This window comes from Manacus candei, unplaced genomic scaffold (genome assembly GCF_025592945.1).
Source record: "Manacus candei isolate 608988 ecotype Guabito, Panama unplaced genomic scaffold, ASM2559294v1 h1tg000056l, whole genome shotgun sequence".
Classification (NCBI taxonomy): domain Eukaryota; kingdom Metazoa; phylum Chordata; class Aves; order Passeriformes; family Pipridae; genus Manacus; species Manacus candei.
In genome coordinates, this window is record NW_026138104.1 from 8089742 (window position 1) to 8108909 (window position 19168).

At 39.3% G+C, this 19168-nt stretch overlaps 1 protein-coding gene across 7 annotated transcripts in view; it reads left to right on the forward strand.

The window, feature by feature from the left end:
* Positions 1 to 19168, forward strand: part of MYO3A (myosin IIIA) — a 119933-nt gene that overhangs the window by 89077 nt on the left and 11688 nt on the right. For all 7 annotated transcript variants that reach the window (XM_051802273.1, XM_051802272.1, XM_051802274.1 and 4 more), the window contains 8 exons: positions 302 to 379; positions 3036 to 3241; positions 5351 to 5462; positions 6973 to 7135; positions 7788 to 7874; positions 10825 to 10948; positions 12120 to 13038; positions 14610 to 14748. In XM_051802273.1, the coding sequence (XP_051658233.1) occupies positions 302 to 379; positions 3036 to 3241; positions 5351 to 5462; positions 6973 to 7135; positions 7788 to 7874; positions 10825 to 10948; positions 12120 to 13038; positions 14610 to 14748 (1828 nt within the window). The remainder of the gene's footprint in view (positions 1 to 301; positions 380 to 3035; positions 3242 to 5350; positions 5463 to 6972; positions 7136 to 7787; positions 7875 to 10824; positions 10949 to 12119; positions 13039 to 14609; positions 14749 to 19168) is intronic.

Sequence of the window (19168 nt, forward strand, 5' to 3'; positions counted from 1 at the left end):
GGAACTACCAAAATAACAGTGATGATGGAATAACTAAAAGGACCTCAGACATTGTCAGGTTATTTGTGGCAGTTTTTAGATGCTCTGTTATCAAATTGTGCCCTCTGTGTGTGAACGTTTGTGTATTGTGTAGCAAAGTAATGTAACGTACTGGTGTAATTGATTTGTGCCGTGATCATGCTGTAACTTTTGCTGCTTAGAATATTTTTTTTAATTATTTATGTTCTCTGAGGGGTGCTTTCTTGTGGCATTGGAAGGGCACTACACTAAAAAGTGTTAATTTCTTTCTTCATCTCTGTAGAATGAAGCAGGAGATACTGGACATCATCCTAGAGAGACAACCAGCATGAAAACACAGACAGTCGCTTCTTATTTTAGAGTAAGATATCGAAACTTTTAAAATAGATTTCTAGAGTACAATAAATGCTTATTCTTCTTTATAGTCACTGCTCAGAGGCTGTTGCGAGTCAATTCTTGTGGCTCCTTCAGCACCTCTCTGGACCTTCCCAAGCACTGGCTGTAATGCTCGTCTTGCAATAGAAAGTAGCTGCGAAGACCATTCTTTCCTCCAAAGTGGTGCACGCAGTTGGTTCACTTGGGCTCAGCTCTGAATTTCCAACTCTTATTTAGTCATCTCTCTCAGTATTTCGCTGAGTCCTGCATCCAATTTGTCATGAACATCGCCTCAGTCACTTTATGGTTTACTAAGTTTGCCAGCGATGCTAAACTAGGAGCTGTCAACCCCTTCGAGGGCAGAGAGGCCCTGCAGAGAGACCTCAACAAATTAGAGAGATGGGCAATCACTAACAATACAAAGTTTAACAAGGGCAAGTGCCGGATTCTTCACCTTAAAGGGGCAACCCTGGTTGTGTGTATAGACTGGGGAACAAGAAGCTGGAGAGCTGTGCCACAGAAAGGGACCTGAGGGTTCTGGTCGATGGCAAGTTGAATATGAGTCAGCAGTGCCCTGGCAGCCAGGAGGGCCAACCGTGTCCTGGGGGGCATCAGTCAAAGCATCGCCAGCCGGGCAAGGGAGGGGATTGTCCCGCTCTGCTCTGCACTGGGGTGGCCTCACCTAGAATATTGTGTGCAGTTTTGGGCACTGTAATATCAAAAAGACTTTAAGCTATTAGTGTCCAAAGGAAGGCCACGAGGATGGTGAAGAGTCTGGTGGGGAAGCTGTATGAGTAGCAGCTGAGGTCACTTGGTCTGTTCAGCCTGGAGGAGACTGAGGGGATACCTCACTGTGGTCTTCAACATCCTCAAGAGGAGAAGAGGATGGACAGGTACTGATCTCTTCACTCTTGCGACCAGTGACAGGACTCGAGGAAATGGCCCAAAGCTGAGTCAGGAGAGGTTTAGGTTGGATATCAGGAAAAGGTTTTTCACCCAGAGGGTGGTTGGGCACTGGCACAGGCTCCCCAGCAAAGTGGTCACAGCACCATCTTTAACAGAGTTCAAGAAGGGTTTGGACAATACTCTCAGGCACAGGGTGTGATTCTTGAGGCATACTGGGCAGGGCCAGGAGTTGGACTTGATGATCCTTGTGGGTCCCTTCCAACTCAGCATATTCTATGATTCTATGGCTTATAAGAGTTCATTTACATCTATGACAGAACAGTAAGGAGCCATATATCTGTTCAGTAAATACAGTTGTCCAGCTTTGTAGACTGTGAAGGCTAATTTCAGCCTAGGTATCATGGCAGTCCAAAGCTACAAGGACTTCTAAAGTTCTAGATGGAAAAAATACTGAATCTCATTCAAACCTAATGTCTGTGATTCAGTGCACTATCAGCACATCGAGTATCATAGGCTGCAAATGAGTTAATTATATTTACACTTTTCTGGTACTATTTTCTGTAGCGAAAATCCTTGCTCAGATCGTGCTAGCTAATGCTCTTAAATGAAGATTCAGCTTCAGCCCCACTGGTTTACTCACACACAGAAACCTATGGGTGATTGAGAAAAGCATATGCCACCTCAGACTGCAAGGGAAAAAAATTATCCATTAGTGTGTCCTACTTGTTTGTGTTCAATTGGCACACTAGTGATGAAGCTAATTAAGCACTTTGCTGCATGATGCAGCTTCTGTCCAGAATGGAATTACACATTTTAATAGGAAACATATGGCTCTTGACGTCCTACACTAGTTTCATGTAGCCAACCCACTGCTGAACAGCATTACCTCCTGGCTACTTCTTTCTGTTGAGTCAGGTTGAATCTTGAGGAATGAGTCTATTCATTTGTGTTCTAATAAGATCCTCCCATGAAGCAATTTCGCACAACACCAGTCAAGGTTGTTTACAGCCAGATTCCCCTCAGTTGGCATGGAGAGCTACAAGCTGCATCTCCTCTGCTAGCCTGCTACCCTGGTGAGGTGGGAAAAATGCAATTTTGTGATTTGCAAAAAAAATGCAAAATTGTGATTTTGTGTACTTCTAGTTTTGCCCTCCTCAAAAGTTTCCTCTTAGCAGGGCAGCTATAGTATCAGTATCAGTCTATACAATGAACAAGGTGTGCCAAGATCAGAGCAGTTTAAGCAGCCCTTCTGGGGTGGCCTTCGTTTCCTCCAGTCTAATGAAGGGATTTAAATATTTACTGGCTTGCTGCTGTTCCACTTCCCATCCATAGATGGATGATTTACATCCTGGGTGAAGAAGGGTCCTCAAATAGGTGATAACAAGAAAAAGAAGAAATGGGCTGTAATTACCTAACAAAGCTCCAAGGTAAGCAAATAAGCATAAGGAGGGTTTCTGTCATATGTTGGACATTATGGAAGTTTGTGAGAATGTCCTGAGTGAAATGTGGTACATTTATTTGGAATCACTGTTTCTCTCAAGTAGAAACTTAGAGATCTTATCAAAGCTAGAATTGTTGTTGGGTAATTTACTTCATCTACTTTTTAAGTACCAGCTTAATGAAATATAAATGGACATGATTCTGATCCTATGAAATAAAATTTCAACTACACATGGACCTATATACAAATTTTATAAATATCCTGGTGGCAGATCTTTTGTTATTTTTTTTTTCAGTATTCTCTGATGGATTTGTTATCCAAAATGGTCGTCGGGCAGCCTCATTTTGTCAGGTGCATCAAGCCAAACAATGACCGGCAGGCAAACAAGTTTGACAAAGAAAAAGTGTTGGTTCAGCTGCGTTACACAGGAATTCTGGAGACAGCAAGAATTCGAAGACAGGGTTATTCACACCGTATACTATTTGCTAACTTCATAAAAAGGTAACATTGATGTGAAGAAGCTCTTTTCTCTCCTACCATTGCTGTCCAGTATTTTTTAAGCATCAGCAGTGTTTTTAGCATGATCTTTCAAGAAAAAATACAAAGACATTTCCTGTGACAAAGAAGATTATAGTCTGGATGACAAAGATTAGTTCAGGCACAAGATTAGTGACCTGTTTGGGATGTGTAGGGGAAGATGATGCATCTCAGCATGATTTTTCAGGCTCCCTGTGCATTTCTGTAAGATTTACTTGCTTATAATCTGCACATTTTTTTCAAAGACTTCAGGTTTACAAGTATTATACTTCAAAATAAAGCCAAGAATTTGAAGCCACAGCATCCAAAGAGCACCACAGTTTCTCTAGCTCCTGGCCTTTAGCACTGTGCAGCATCTGCTTGTGTAGGGTAGATGATAACTTGGTATTGCTAGTCTAGGGCTGAAAAGTTCATTAAGTGCATAGTTCTGTTTAAAATATAATTCCTAAGGGTTTTTTTTAATCACTTGTTAAAAAAAAGAGTAATGAACTCAGTATGATTTTATAATTTCTTTAACTCTCTCTTCCTCCACCCCAAAAATCTGCACTTCTCTATTACAAGTAAAGACCCTGAGAGATGTGTGAATGGAGGTCAAAACTGGGAAGAATCAAGCAATACCCATTCAGACAGAAGCACTTAAAAGTAACAGAGCACTAGAAGCAGAGAGCTAATAGCAGAGTGCTGCAGGTGCATGAGAAGAGAGGGGAACAACAAAGGGATGTTTTCATAGCACTGTTTCTGGAAAGAATAATCCTAGGACTTTTGCTGTTTTGGAAGAGTGCAGCATGGGAAAAGATAGTTATCACCACATCAAGATCTGCTATGGCTTTTGGTGACTGCTCTTTATAAAAAAAACCAAAACTTTACTGTTTAGGTAAAAGAGAGGAAAGCAGCAGACATAATGGGGTAGCTCTCCAGAGAGTGTGCCTTTGATTGCAGTGAGGCTGTGCAGGTCTCTGGCACTGAGGACATGGCCTTCAAACAAAAAGGGATTTTTATTAAGTATTTGTCTTCTTATTTTGGGTTTGGTTTTTTTAATAGTTGAGAGTTACAGGTAGATCTGAGATAGTGGTGACATTATTTTGTTAGAATAAGAATAAGCCAATTCATTGTGTTTTACAAAAAAAAAAAAAGGGAACTGTAGGTGATAATGGAGGGATCGACATTGTTTCCATTTTATTATTCCATGAGCAAACTGTTGCCATTATTTAAAGCTGATAAACCCAAGGTTTTCAGCCTTTATTTATAAAGGCTGAATAACAAGAAAAAAAAGCAGAATGTGCTGTGAGAATGCACGCATAATTCATGTAATTTTCTTGAATTAAAAAAAACAAGATAGATATGGTTAATTTTGTTATGGAGCATTTTGGAAAGTCTTGGAACAAACAAGAACTTTCCTACCCAGCAGCTGAACTGACGTATTACAGGTAATTTTTATGCATGAGCATCCTGACCTCTTTTCCTAATCAAAATTAATTCTGAGTAATGAGTCTGGCAGATTGAATGCTTACAGATAACAGCACTTTTGGACATAACATTTGTTATTTGGACATAACATATATGGAACATAACAGTTCCGAAAGGATCTGCAAAGCTGAATCCAAGGAGATAAAAAGAGCTGCGATGCATCTCACATCATGTTAGCTATCTCAAAGGTAGATGGTCTAGCACATGACGTAAGATATGAAATTTTCATTATATTTCTGAATATGAAATAATATAATTTAGGCAGAAAAGCTTTTAAAATATATTTATTTTGCCACTGAAGTCACCTTCACAGAATGCAGAGAGCAGGAAAGAACTGGTGCAGTACTGCACTTTGGTTGCACACTTTTTAAAACCTTCTGGTGTTGATATAGAATTAAACAACCCTCCAGGGCATGCAATATGTCACTCATCCACTTTGGATTGAGCTTCTCAGTACTGCATATAAATCACAGCAATTTCTCTCATATGTTTTTTCAGTTTTTTCGGTGCTATGTTTTCTTTCATGCAACTGTTTTTATTATTTAAATGTATTTCCATATATTGCTCTTTATTAGTCAAATAAAAAAATCATGCATTTGTCTTTAGGTATTACCTCATCTGTTATAAAACAAATGATGATCCTCCAGTCAGCCCGGAAACCTGTGCTGCCATCTTGGAAAAAGCCCGCCTTGACAACTGGGTTCTTGGAAAAACTAAAGTAATTTTTTAATATACTGTATCTGCATCATTGCAGTATGCCATTGTTAACTTATTAAGCTATTTGTTTTCTCACTCATTTGGTTGGAGTAGCTCTTGGTCTCTGTTATTTTTGAAAAACAAACTCCTCTTTTCTGGGTACAGTTCCCTGATACCTGGCTGATATCTTCAACCTGTAAAGGGTTAAAATTCTCATCAGCTTTTGTGAGGCCACAATGCAAAACAGTATGTGAAAACAACACTGCTTGCATTTCCTTTCAAAAAATGTTTTAGTATGGATCCCAGTAAGCTTAATCCAAGCTTCTTTTCTTAAGGAAAAGAAGTTATACTTCTTCCCTGTAGCAAACAGACTCACAAAGGGTAAGGAAAAGGTTTTGGCTTTCCAGTTTGAGGCTGCTGTGGCAGACTTTGCTGAGCACTACGAGAAGAGACAGCAGGATGATCCCATTTATGCCAAGTGGAAGGAAGACTTTATTTTGAGAGAAACACACATCTGTTCCCATACACTTGCTTTTGGTTCTAGCTCAGTGATCTTCCCAGTGTGCCAGAGAGGGACACCCACCCACTCCCAACTGATAAATCTCAGAGAAATAGAAGCATCAGACAAGTACTGCATCAAGTCTCTTTATTTGCTACTGTAACAGAAGTGCTAGGAAGGATATTAATAGGGAGATGGATCCTAAATGGTTTGAAATCACCTGAGCGAAAAAGAAAAACTGTTTTTCTGAGACATCTTCCTGGATACATGGGACAGAAGCCATGAAGTTGCCTCCCCCTCAGCCTTTATTTCCCTCTGCAGTCTTAGTGAGGTTAATGGACAACATGCAGTCAAAAGAATCATATCTTGGGATTTGAGATCTATAGCTTATGTTTACTTTAATTAGGGTTAACCTGTATCTGTACCAACAAATGGTCATGATTGGGGGAATTCTGCAAAATAAGCATAATTATTGTCTTAATTGAACAAGTATTTCTGCACATTTTATTTTATCCTAATATACACCAGGAATGTGTTGGTATCCCTTGTGCTAGACTAGTTTTTCAGGCCTTATATGAGTGTCATTCTTGATAAAAGCAATTTAGTAAACAAACAATGCTTTAGATTTAAAATTGGAAAGTGGAGAGATTGAAGGTTCCAGGTTTGGATCATATTTATGTAACATACATTAGATTTGTGAGGTTAGCAAAACTATCAGCCTCGTGGTTTTGAAAACAGATTTACAGTTAGTTACAGACTGAAGTTTTGCACTGGAACTCAAAAACATCTTCCCTTGAAAACATGATTAAGAAGGAACTGACTAGAGATGCTGAAAGGGAGAGTAAGGTAAACCAATATCCTGAACAATGAAAATGCTATCTCTAACAAGAATGATCCTTTAGGTACTACAGCTGAAGAGTCTGTTCATCATTTGAAACCAACTTGTAACTCTTGTTGATGTTAAAGGGATTGAGTGAATACAGGGCCTGGGAGAGTAACTAAAACTTTTGCTTGTTTACCTACTCTTTTTAAGGTATTCCTCAAATACTATCACGTGGAGCAGCTAAATTTAATGCGGAAGGAGACAGTTGACATGATTATTTTGATTCAAGCTTATGTCAGAGGGTGGCTGGGTTCAAGGAGATACAAAAAGATAAAGGAACAAAGGGAACAAAGTGCTATTAAAATACAGTCAGGTAACAGCTTTAAAACATTTAACATTTTGCTTAAAGCTAGTGCATGTGTACGGTTGATAGATGAATGTGTATGCTGGATGTGGATTTTGCTCTTTTCCTGCTGTTACATTTGACAAAGTATCTTGTATTTGGTGATATCTGTTCTTATGAAGAAAAATTTCTTTTAACCAGGTTATGACAATCGCTTTACTGAAATTACATTTCTCAATGTTACATTTAAAAGGCAATTTTAAGAATGGAAGGATGTGATTGCCCAGATGATACTGTTATTAATAATATTCTGGCATGCATTGACAAGGTTGTATAATATAATAATGAAAATAAAATGTATTAACTGTCCTAGATAATAAGGCCAATTACCCTGTTGATGGAGGCATCAACTGAATTTTTTAATACTTTCAAACATCATCTTATTTTACATTCTGATTCTCCTGTGTTTTGTATTCATCTAATTCATAATAACTTTACTCACCAGAAATGTAGTTTTTATGTAGATTTACTATTCATGCTCATTTGCCATGTTTATTGAAAGATAAATGCTGCAAAATATTTATGAATATTTTAATAGAGGTCTGTAATTCCAGACTTTTTTCAATTCTTAGAGGCTTTTTAGTACCTAATGAATTATTTAACTTTTGACATCTCTTTTCAGCTTACAGGGGGTTTGTTGCTCGTAAAGAATACAAAAATGCAAAACATAATAAAAAAGTGGAAGAATACATTACTAGATTTCAAGCAAGTAAGAATTGTTTGCTTTCGTAGCTTATATTGTTGTATACATACACAATATGTTGATCCAGATTCTAACTACACTGACTATGCTCATTTACATGTTCTGAGTATAATTTATCTATTATCTGTCTATATACAGTGGTTGAAATGGATGACTGTATTCTGTTATCTGTACCTCAAAGTGGTTTAGAGGCACTTTCCACAGCTGTGAAGTGGGATGCTCAAATGCCACAGCAAGCCTTTTCACTGCTAGTCTAAGATGTTCAAGTATTACATCTGGTATTGTTGAAACCCATATGACACCGTCTGTATAATATGTGTATTCATGCTGTTCAATTAGGACTAGGTTTTGCTATGTATCAGTAACAGCTATATTTGAGAAGACTGCAATCTGTAATTTCACTCATGTCTCTTATTCTTTTTTGCCCATCACTTTGTTTCTCTTTTGCAGTGATAATGACCTTGGGCCCAGATGTATGCTATGGGACATCCCTTTTTCCTTCCTGTACTTTGGTCTCCTCTGTCCCTGCAGAGATGTCCCCAAGCCAGATATAGCCTAGGCAGCTCTGAAATCAGGAGCTGTACAGCTAGAGAGACACAGGTTTGAAGGCCAGGTTGGATAAGGCCTGGGGAGATCTGGTCTAGTGGAAGGTGTTCCTGCCCATGGCAGGGGGTTGGAACTAGATGATTTTTTAAGGTCCCTTCCAACCCAAAGCATTGTATGATTTTATGATTCTATAAAAACCACTGGCACAAATCTGCACAGTTTTTTCAATAATTACAAAGGTGACAACCCAAATATGAGCTAGTGCTGCAAGTACTCAGGTTATCTAGATTTGAACTACCTCAGATATGCCTTCATGAGTATATACCACCACCAGTGTTGGTTTTAATCATTGTTAGATGCATCTGTTAATTGCACTGAGCCAGTGCTAGTGTGTACTGAAGATCACTTCACTGCAGTTGGTAGAACTTCATCAGTGTAGAAAACAATCTAAAACCTGCATAAAATCCAGTAAAGCACCAAGAATAATTTGACATCTGAAAGTTGTCAATTATATTACAATATTTAGCAAATGCAAAAGTATGAATTTACCATTTTACTCTGTTGATATCCCCAATGTTTCTTCTTGCCCACCTTCTTTGTCCTGTCTGCAGTTTCATTTCAACTTTTTTTCAGTGCATGAGAAGCCAGGACAAAATGGAAGTCCATTTTTACTTAGCTCTCTCAGTTCTTCCCCCCCCATTTATTTCTAAAGCAATGCAAAACTCCTCTTTCAGTTTGAAAACAAAGCTTAGACAGCTACTATCTCATAGCAAAGTTCTCAGAAAACTTCAAAGATGAACCAGAATAAGTCTATAAAGACCAGACATAGCTTATATTGGCATGTCCATTGACAATATAACTTGATTTGTTTCAAAATAACTCCTGTTGAGTTGGTTTCGTATGAAAATGGGATAAGACTTGGCTCATAAGTTCAACAAACTCTAAAAGTATTCCAAGCGCTTTACAATTTGCACTTCCCTAAGGCCCTGTCACCAAGTTATATGAATGTGTTAAAATAGACTCCTTATGCTCCATTGTCAAGTGAGCTTGACCTTTCCTGTGATGCAAAAGACTCTCAGCACAGTTGGAGTAAGAGCTCCCATATCTACCATGTCTGCAGGATATCTAAAGCACCATTAAGTACTCTATCCCCATACTCTTGGTACTGCATTTGGAATTAGAGTTCAAAAGAAATACTTTGACAAAACACTATGTCCTTTTTATTTTGCCAGGGATTAGTGGATTTGTGCTGAATTCCTGGAATTGCAGACTTGCCCAAATCACAGCACTGTGGAGACTGTGCCAGCTCCCATTAGGAAATTATTTGCAAGTTCAGAGATTTTTGAAGCAACATTCTGAATGCAATTCAGTTTCTGACTAAGACACTTCAGTGTAGATGTCTAAATGTGACCTAGGTGTCTAAAATGCTCTTAGAGTCAGTAGAGCCTAGAGTTTGATTCATTTTGTTCAAAACCACCAAATGTTCAGCTCATTTGCCCCCATATTGATATCAAGTGTCATTTGAGGTGCCCTGGTTATCCTGCCTGGCCTCCAGCTTTATTTCACATTGTTCACCCAACTTTCCCTCTCCAGAAAGTCCCATCTGTCTTGTTCTTTCCGCCAGCTCCATGTAGATGCCTTGGCTATCCTGGAGCACTTCAGATGGCACTAGATACCAGTGTGCCAGCAACTGCATCAAGGCCCTAGTGACTAGTTAGCACCTACCTGTCTCAGGGAAGGGCCATGTCTGAGTTCTTTGTGGTTCAGACCAGAGACTTTAACCTGTGCCTCCCACAAAGCACAAGTAGTGAGTTCCTATGCTACAGTGCACCTGGTTACTGTGGAGCTTAGCACATCTTTCATGGTGAGCTTTTTCATTTTGAATAATGAGTCTTTGCAGAAGGTGCATGAGCTAAGTCTTCTGTAACTACTGGGCTATAAAATTTTCAATTTTTCTCTGATCTGTTGAATGTTCATCTAATTCCAAGCCTCTGCCAGTTGACAGCGTGGTAATCTCTGTAGGCTGATAATCAGGCATTTCCTAGGGAAATAAAAGACAGAGTCAAATCAATTGCCTGAATCAGGCAAAGCAGGTACAAGAAGCTCAGAGTACTGTGTTCTAGAGGCACTTCTATAGCACTATGCTTCTGCTTCATTCTGCATCTTCCTGTATTTTCTCTAGCACCATAAAATATGAGGAAAGAGCTTGTTTTTATCCTTGTGTAGAATGGGTACAGCTTTCTAAAATCTCAGAATTTGTGGGACATAATAATTTCAGATGAAACATAATCATAATGGGCACTCTGGTCTGTATTTCCTTATTGTCTTTTGTTTAATGCTGTTATCATTTGACTGTCTGAAATGTGTGTGACACCCATTGCTTGTTGTTTTGCATTACAATTTGTATCAGTTGCCAGAGGATACTTACTCAGGAAGAAGAGAAAAGAACTAACCGAGACAAGAAACAAATCAGCAATAATAATTCAGTCTCACTACAGAGGATATAAGGAGAGGAAGATCTTCAAAAGCAGAAGGTAATATTATTTTCTCTTATGTCACTCAAATGTGTCCCTTTCCAGTAATTACACTGCTGAATAACAACATTGTAAGCTAAGAGTGAAACAAACTAGGGTTATTCTAGATATGTAGGCAGAGGTAATGTACATTTATGTGGAGGTTTTTAATGTCAGTAACCATTTTTATCATCTTTTTAAGCCCAGGGAATAAAGGCATATTTAGGGAAAAGGTCAACAATATTGTGCTTACCTGTAATATTAATGGAATCCGTCGATGAGTCTCTTTTTGGAACTAGCTCATCATAAAAATTTTCAGACAAGAGTGAGATGGATGTCTGCAAGGAACTGTTCCTCATCTTAAGCAACTGTTTGAGATCAGCATAGGTGATGACAGAGGTGAACCCCGTTGTCTTGCTCAGATCAAACAGCTGCAAATTAGGTGAAGTGAATCACAATCTAAATATCTCTGCAATGTCTGAATCTCTGAAATGGAGCTGGTAGCACTTTGCTTATCTCCATCGTTTTTTCAGTGATAGGATTTAAATAGGTCAAAACTAGTCCATAGAAGTGGAAAACAGCTGTGAAGGACCTCAGAGTCTTCAGCAGGAAGGAACAGGGTGACAGATTTCATCTGGCACTGAAGTTTTACTGATAGTAATGAAGACAGTTTAAGGAATATGTCTTTTAAATATGACCTGGACCTACGCCCAGGATCGCTCTTCTTGCATTCCTAGTGTGACTTGAGACAGTCAAGAATGAATACGTTTAGGATTGTGTGTATTTATATATTCTTGAGATGCTAAAAAGTTTATACCTTATGTTTTTCTTAACATTTAAATTAATTCTTTACTGCTTTATCAGCCCTCACACAGCCTAGATTGTCTCCCTAGCAATTTTCTGTGAAATTTAACAGGGATGTCCCTTTTCACTTTAAGAGATAATAATGATAATAGTGATGATGATGATAACAAGAATAATAATAATAAAAATATAATGTCCCTTTTCACTTTAGCAGATAATAATAACAACAACAATCTTTAATTCCAGCTATATGCACTAAATCTTTCCCATGTTGCAATGTATCAAATTGCCATTTAGTACACAAAGACCACCAAAGGTAGTTGTAAAGTTATCGCTATTCTTCATCTCCTTCAGCTATAATTTTTACCCAAAACTCTGTTCCATTCAGGGAATCACTTAGAAAGCAACAAACTGAAAATGCAGCATCCATTAGCAAGAAGGAAAATGATGAAGAACTTCAAGATAATGAGGAAAGTCCAACAGGGATGAAGAGTGCCCTTCCTAAAACAGAAGAAGAAGCAGCTATCATAGCAGAGGATGAATTATCTGCTGTGGAATTCCTTGAAGCACAACTGCAGCCAGCTCAAAATGATGCACTGGAAGAAGCGGCAACCGAGGAGACTCAAGATAAAACTGATGCAGTCACTGACAGCCAGTGCTCTGAGTACAGTGTCACAAGGAATATACAGGAGCAACAGAAAACATCTACTGAAGAAGAGGCAGCTTCTGTGAAGCAGAACCCTGCAGAAGAACATAGTAGTGAGGGTGAAGAACAGGACTCTTTGGAAGAGTTACCCATCAAATCTTCTTTCAAAATCACAGCCAAACCTAGTCCCCAGCAAGATCAAGATAATCAAGACACACTCAGTGCAGATCAGAAAAATCAAGAATCTGCTGTGGTCCAGCCCAGGACCAACAGGGATGTGGAAGGAAACAACCTGAAGCATGAAGCAGTGATGCCTACAGGATGTAAAGGAATTATAAGAAAAGAGTCACTAAGAAGAGGCTCAGGAAAGCAAGCTGAGGCAGAAAAACAAGGTTCAGAAGACAAAGAGAAGGCAGCAGTGGTTATTCAGAGCAGTTACCGGGGTTACAGAAGGAGGGGACAACTCAGAAAAGAAGGGAAACTACCCTGCAAAAGTCAAGAGAAAACTACAAAGAATCCAACAGAAGCAGTATGCATTCAAAATAACAACCCCCAAAAAATAAAACATAGGGAAAGCACCAGTAGAGAGGCTGAAGACTCTAAGACACTGAAGGGAGACTCAGAGAAAGAGGCTTGTGATTTGGCAGCCTTTTCACGACAGGTAAGAAGCTTGTAAGCAAGGTATGTTGAGCAAAATACTCTGGTGATGACAGAACAGCAAAGGTATTTTACTGACTTCAGTGGCACCTAGGTTTTACTCTATAAGACAGAGATTTTGTCATTTGTGTTCTATAAGAATGCATATTTTGGTCTGCAAGAGAAAATAGCCTTGTCAGGAAGGAGGAAAAGACAAAGAGCACTGGCAAAAATAATGTTTTTAAGTTAAATGTTTTTAAGTTAAAGTTAACTTAATGTTTTAAGTTAAAGTTTTTAAGTTAAAGCTTTGCCTTTGTTGAAATGTTTGTTTACCCATCTCAGTCCTTAATTTAGTAAACTTGTGAAATGTCTATGCAAATGAAACTAAAAGTTACTGTGTCGATGTCAGGAACTCACACATGCAGAGAAGTGTGCCTATAGCTGTAGAAGCAATCTTGGATCAGCAAGGCACAATCTGCTCACAGGTGTGAACCAATAAGAAGTAGCTGCAGGACTGGTGTGGAGTTTCTATGTGTCTTTTTTTTTTGTTCCTTTTCTTTGGCTGAAGACCCTCAGCGGGTCTTCTCACTTTATTAGAACATGTTATTCACAGCTGGCAACTGCTAGCACCTGTAAAGGGCTCACTCTAACTGTTTCTGGAATAGCATTCTTTATTAATACAAATAGTAACAGGTTAATAAGGTTTGAAGATTGCCAAGGATAGTATCTGGCTGCAAAAACGTATTTAAAGCAATATACTATACTATAAGGCAAGCTCTAATCCTAATAACAATATTCAGCAAGCATTGAGTATTGTTCTTACCCCGTAGGCATCCCTATAGGGGGAGAAGGCAGGGGCAGCCTGTTGACTGATCCCAGCACTTTCAGTGGAGTCTTCCCCTTTTCTTCCTTCTTTTCTTCCCCTTTTCTTCTCAACTGACTTTTATGCTATTTCTTTATGTTTAGGTGGAGCTTGAGTGATTTTAGTCATAAATACCTTTGTTTCTGATTGGTGTTAAATTCTCTTGCTTCACTTTGAAAGATGCAGTCAAAAGAATACAGGGTGCATGCTCAGTGGGGGGTGGTCACACAGAGGTGGGTAATTTTGGGATGGAGGTGTGCTTTAATGTTACTACTAGGCTTTAATGAACCAAGTTCATCTGAGGAGAGGGATTTTGACATAGTTGTTGGCTCAACAGGAGGACATCATCTATCTCCCTTGGTTAACAGGTGCTATGCAGTCTTGGAAACTACAAAGTACCACCATGTCCCCCTCCCTGCAGGGATTTCTATGGAGGGAGGCCACAGTGTGTCCAGTCCACTCCACTCTCTGTTCCATCCCCCGTAGCAGGTCCTTATGGTATGGGGAGTCCTTGTGGAGCATGTTGACTGCATTCCATCCAGCAAGTATCAGCTGCATTTTACCCTGTAATTCTTAATCTCCTCTAACTCTACCCTCAGCCATCTTCCTACACTGCAGCAGGTGGAGCAATACCTTTTAAATTAATTCTCTAGTCTACTGTTTTACCTTTGATTACCTAGGAACATTTATACTTATTTTTACAATAATGTAAAAACCTGTGGTGTATTTTTCAGATATCAAAATTATCCGAAGACTACTTAGCATTGCAGCAAAAACTGAATGAAATGATATTGTCCCATCAGCTGAGACCTGTGATGCTGTCCAAAGATAAGCAAGCTAATGGCCGTCTGCCTTCTCATGTTTGTCAGCCAGGTAATGTTTAACCTTTCTGTTAGCAGAATTTTCATTTGTGAAGAGGACTGTGAAGAAGTAACTCCTAGTCATGTTTTTAAAGGCCAGGGAACTAGCAATGAGTTAATTCCAGCTTTTCATATAACTCAGGCAGTATATTTTTGTATTAAGCCCCATATCAGTACACATCTGGAACCCAGTTTCCAGAGAAATATCCAAGTCTGGTTGGAATTTATGTATTTACAACTTTTCTTGGCATTTTGTTTCAGTGCTGCTTAAGGTTGGTGGATGAATCCTTGTGAGACCTAGACATAGAATCTCTGGGAATACTTTCATTTGGTAAAAATTCCGTATTGGCTCTTTTTAACTCATGTTGCTCAACTGTATTTGCTATTGGTAGGATATGGGACTATGCTTAAAAACAAAACAGTTTTTTAGGTAATTTGTCAAACAATTAACTGAAGTTTGTTACATATATGCTGAATAAATGTTTAGCTATCCACAAATGCAACTGAGGTTATTCAAAACTTGTAACTCCTACCCATGTTGGTGGGTATGTTTTTAGAACTGCAAGTAAAGTTTTATTAATATTCAGCATTCATTTAACTCACACACTTAAGAGACCATGACCTTTGGAAATACACTTGAAAGTTATTTATATTCCAGTTAACACAGGCAGTGAAGATTCCCAAAATGCAAGCATGCTTGGAGCAGCTTAGGTGGCACTGGGGAGGAGTACTGGGAGAATAAAGGTGGAAGACATTGGACTCTGAGCATGCAGATCATTAAGACCTGTGCCCCACTGAAGCTGCTCAAGCCTCTTCAGTTGGAATAGACACTACAGGGAATTTCCTCAGCCCATGTCTTGGACCACAGATGTGGAGGAAGATGAAGGCAGATGTGGCAGATAACTGGGTGGGTCTCCATTTCTGCAGCAGGGCTTGTGCTAGCCCACTGCACTGCCTCTGGGGAAGATCTCTGCTCACCTCTGCATAGCTGGAACAAGTAAGATCCAGGACTGTGTCTTACTGCCCGGACCTAATTGTGCTATTTTTATTATACCATTGTGGATTCAGTTGTCATGTGTGATGAAACTTCTTTCTGTTCCCATGAATACATTGAAAAGATCCTAAAAGTACTTCAATCCCACTTTGGAGTCCTCTCTGCTAAAATAGGGGCTTGATGTTTACAAATGTTAAACCTCTCAGTGTAAACCAGCTGCTGGTAGATAATCTATGTAGTTCAGCCAGTTTCCAAGACCAAAGTCTGCAAAAGAAAAGAAAGGGGAAATGGAAAACTAAGTGCCATGAGCTTTCATTAAGGACAGAGCAATGTTTGTGATTGTCATTAATGGGTTTGTACTGAGTTCTCTATTAAATATTGATGACTTTTGAGAAGATACACCTGAGGAATTAAAAATGCATGCTTGGGAAAAGAACTCTTGGTTCTAACACATTTTCCTGCAGAAGTTAGAGAAAAGAGCTAGATAGAAGGAAAAGGAATACACAAATCCCTGTTTTATCAGTTAAAGATCTCATCACTTGCACAAGTGAACCAGGTGAAAATGTAACAGTATGTTAATGCCATGTGCAAAATGCAGCAAAGTCTATGCTTCACACTGCTAATAATTTAAGTAGCTCTATAGGAGACAAAAGCACACCAGGGTTTGTCACCTGTGTCTCCAACCCTGTCTAAAGGGGTGATCAGTCACCCACTTCCCTTTATCTCTGAAAAAGGTGTGCTGCTGTAAACCTCTGTGGTGTCACAATGCAGACGTTTTCCAGCAGTAAAATGTGGTAACCACTCCATTGAAAAACCCTTCTTGATGTGGAATGTGAACTTTCTTTTTCTACATTTGAATATAATTCATGTGACAGGAAAACTTTCCTTTCCAGCTATGACCAATGCACAAGATAATAAAGTAAGAGGATACACCACAGTAATTCCCCAGCTTGCCTTCAAGCCAGTTGGAGCCCAAGCATCAGAGAGCTCTATCACAAAGCTGCCTTGTCTTAAGTAGATGTTTATTATAACAAACATGATCTACCTAGATGTAGAGAATATTTAAGTAACAATATGCCTGTGTTCAGTTCATTTAGATTGTACTGTCTAAAACACAGGACTTACCAACATTCTGGGTCATACTTCCTTCCTGAATGCAATATAGTAAAATAACCCCAAAAAACCCCAAATATTTGGGGTAATATACTGCAGACAGTCATGCTAAAGTGAAGCAGATAGAAGTGGTCCCTCCCTGCCTATTAAACAGGGAGGGACCTTCCTATTGTCTTGCCTGCATTATGTGTTCCAGTAGGATTTACACACACACAATTACAGAAGGATATACTTTTATTGGAGCTTTCCCTCAATGGCTACATTTGCTGTCCTACCTTTATGAAGGTAGGGATTGTTGAGCTTTAGGTGTTCTTTAAATCATGTGGTATTTACCTGTTTGTTATTACTTTGGTCATTTACATTTATATACACTGCTTCATCAGCTTCACTGGTTTTATATGTTGTTCTGCAGCCATAACATGTGAATGCAGCCATAACATGTGAATTGTATTTTATAGCTGTGTGCTAGATAGGAATGCTTGGCTGCCTTCGTCTGTGGGTAGGTGGCTATTGCACAATTTGAGAACTTAACACTTCCTCTGATAAAATATTTTATTACATTGCTACCCACAGAAGAGGAGGAACTGAGGGACAGCTGAATGGTGTACTGGGACAAATGTTCAGATTTTTGACACTGTTTTGGTTGGGGGTTTTTTAATGAAAATGACAAACTTGCAGTTCAAAGAGCATATGAGCAAAAGGTTAAATGAATCTTAAATCCACAAGGTTAAGTTGTTCTTAAGTGAATTTATTTGTATTTATAAAATGCATAAAGCAAGCTGCACAAGGTTCCTGGAATAAACAATATTCCCTGTGGCTAGAATCTCTGAGTAGGTTATATTTACTTGCTTAAATGCTTTAAGCTAAATGTAGTGGCTGCATCCCAGAACTGCACCTTTGGACTGCTAGTGAGCCTTGGGTTACTGTGGTGTCAGAATGGAGGCACAAATAGCTGCTGTCGAGTTTTTTGAGGTCAAAGCCTGAAGTGAGGGGAATTAAATCATTATGGGAGCAAATTTTTTTTCTTTTTTCTCCAGATGAGTAATAATGCCCATCTTTCTAATTATTAAATGACAGTTTAAAGATAAAATCTTGGGAAGAGAATTTTCTGTACTTAGAATGAAATTTACATGGTATAAGGAACTCCGGTGCAGCTGAGGACCATTCCAGCTAGACAAAGCAGCAAGACAGGCAGGGTTTTCATCCAGGATTCCTCCTGCTGTAGGCTGTCAAAGCAATATTTATGGGAGTTTAATGGGCAGACTTTGCAAGGAAGAGGGTGTCTGTATAAAACTGTGTGAGCAGAGCAGTATTCACTGGCCAGACTTTCTTCTTTGCAAGTGAGTGATCGGGCAAGAGCACTGAGTATGGAAGGAGCACTGGGACTGGAGAAAAACAGGGTAATCAAGCACTTCTACCATTTGGTTGTTCTCAGCTACTGGAGTGGCCCTTTGGGCACCATACAGCCAGGACATAAAAGATATATGTTGGGAGTTGGTCTGATCCATGGCAGAGCATAAGATTTAGGAGGTCATGGAAGCAGAGTACAGCCATTTTCCTTAAATATCCTCTCTTAAAAAGTAGTAATCTCAAGTCACCAGGCTCTCAGAAATGAGAGCAAGTCCAGAGAAGGGCAATGAAGCTGATGAAGGGTCTACAGGGTAAGCCCTGTGAGGAGCAGCTGAAGGACCTGGGGTTGTTTAATCTGGAAGAAAAGGAGGCTCAGGTGTGACCTTATCACTCTCTACAACCACCTGAAAGGAGGTGGTACCAGGTGGGAGCTAGTCTCTTCTCCCAGGTAACCAGCAACAGGATGAGAGGACATAGTCTTAACCTGTGCCAGGGGAGGTTTGGGTTTGGCATCAGGAGGAATTTCTTCATGGAAAGGGTTGTTAATCATAGGAATGGACTGCCCAGGCAGTGGCAGAGTCACCATCCTTGGAGGTGTTCAAGAAATGACCAGACATGGTGCTTAGTGCCATGTTCTAGTTGACAAGGTGATCAGTCAAAAGCTGGACTAGATGATCTTGGAGGTCTTTTCCAATGTATATGATTGTGTGATTCTGTATTAGTGTCAGCCAGAGACTGAAACTTCCCTCAGTGGAGCTGCAGGACTTAGGTATGAGAGATCAAACACTTTCAACTTCTATATGCAATCAGAAAGTTCTCAGTTTCTTGCAATTTCTCCTTCTAGGTTGTGACAGAATAATCCCTCTGTTTTTTCCAGATCACTGTGAATTTGCAGCCATCAACCATAATTTCCAATTCTGGCTCTGTTAAACATTCCATGAATAAACAATACTTAAAAATTACTAACCAGAATGCT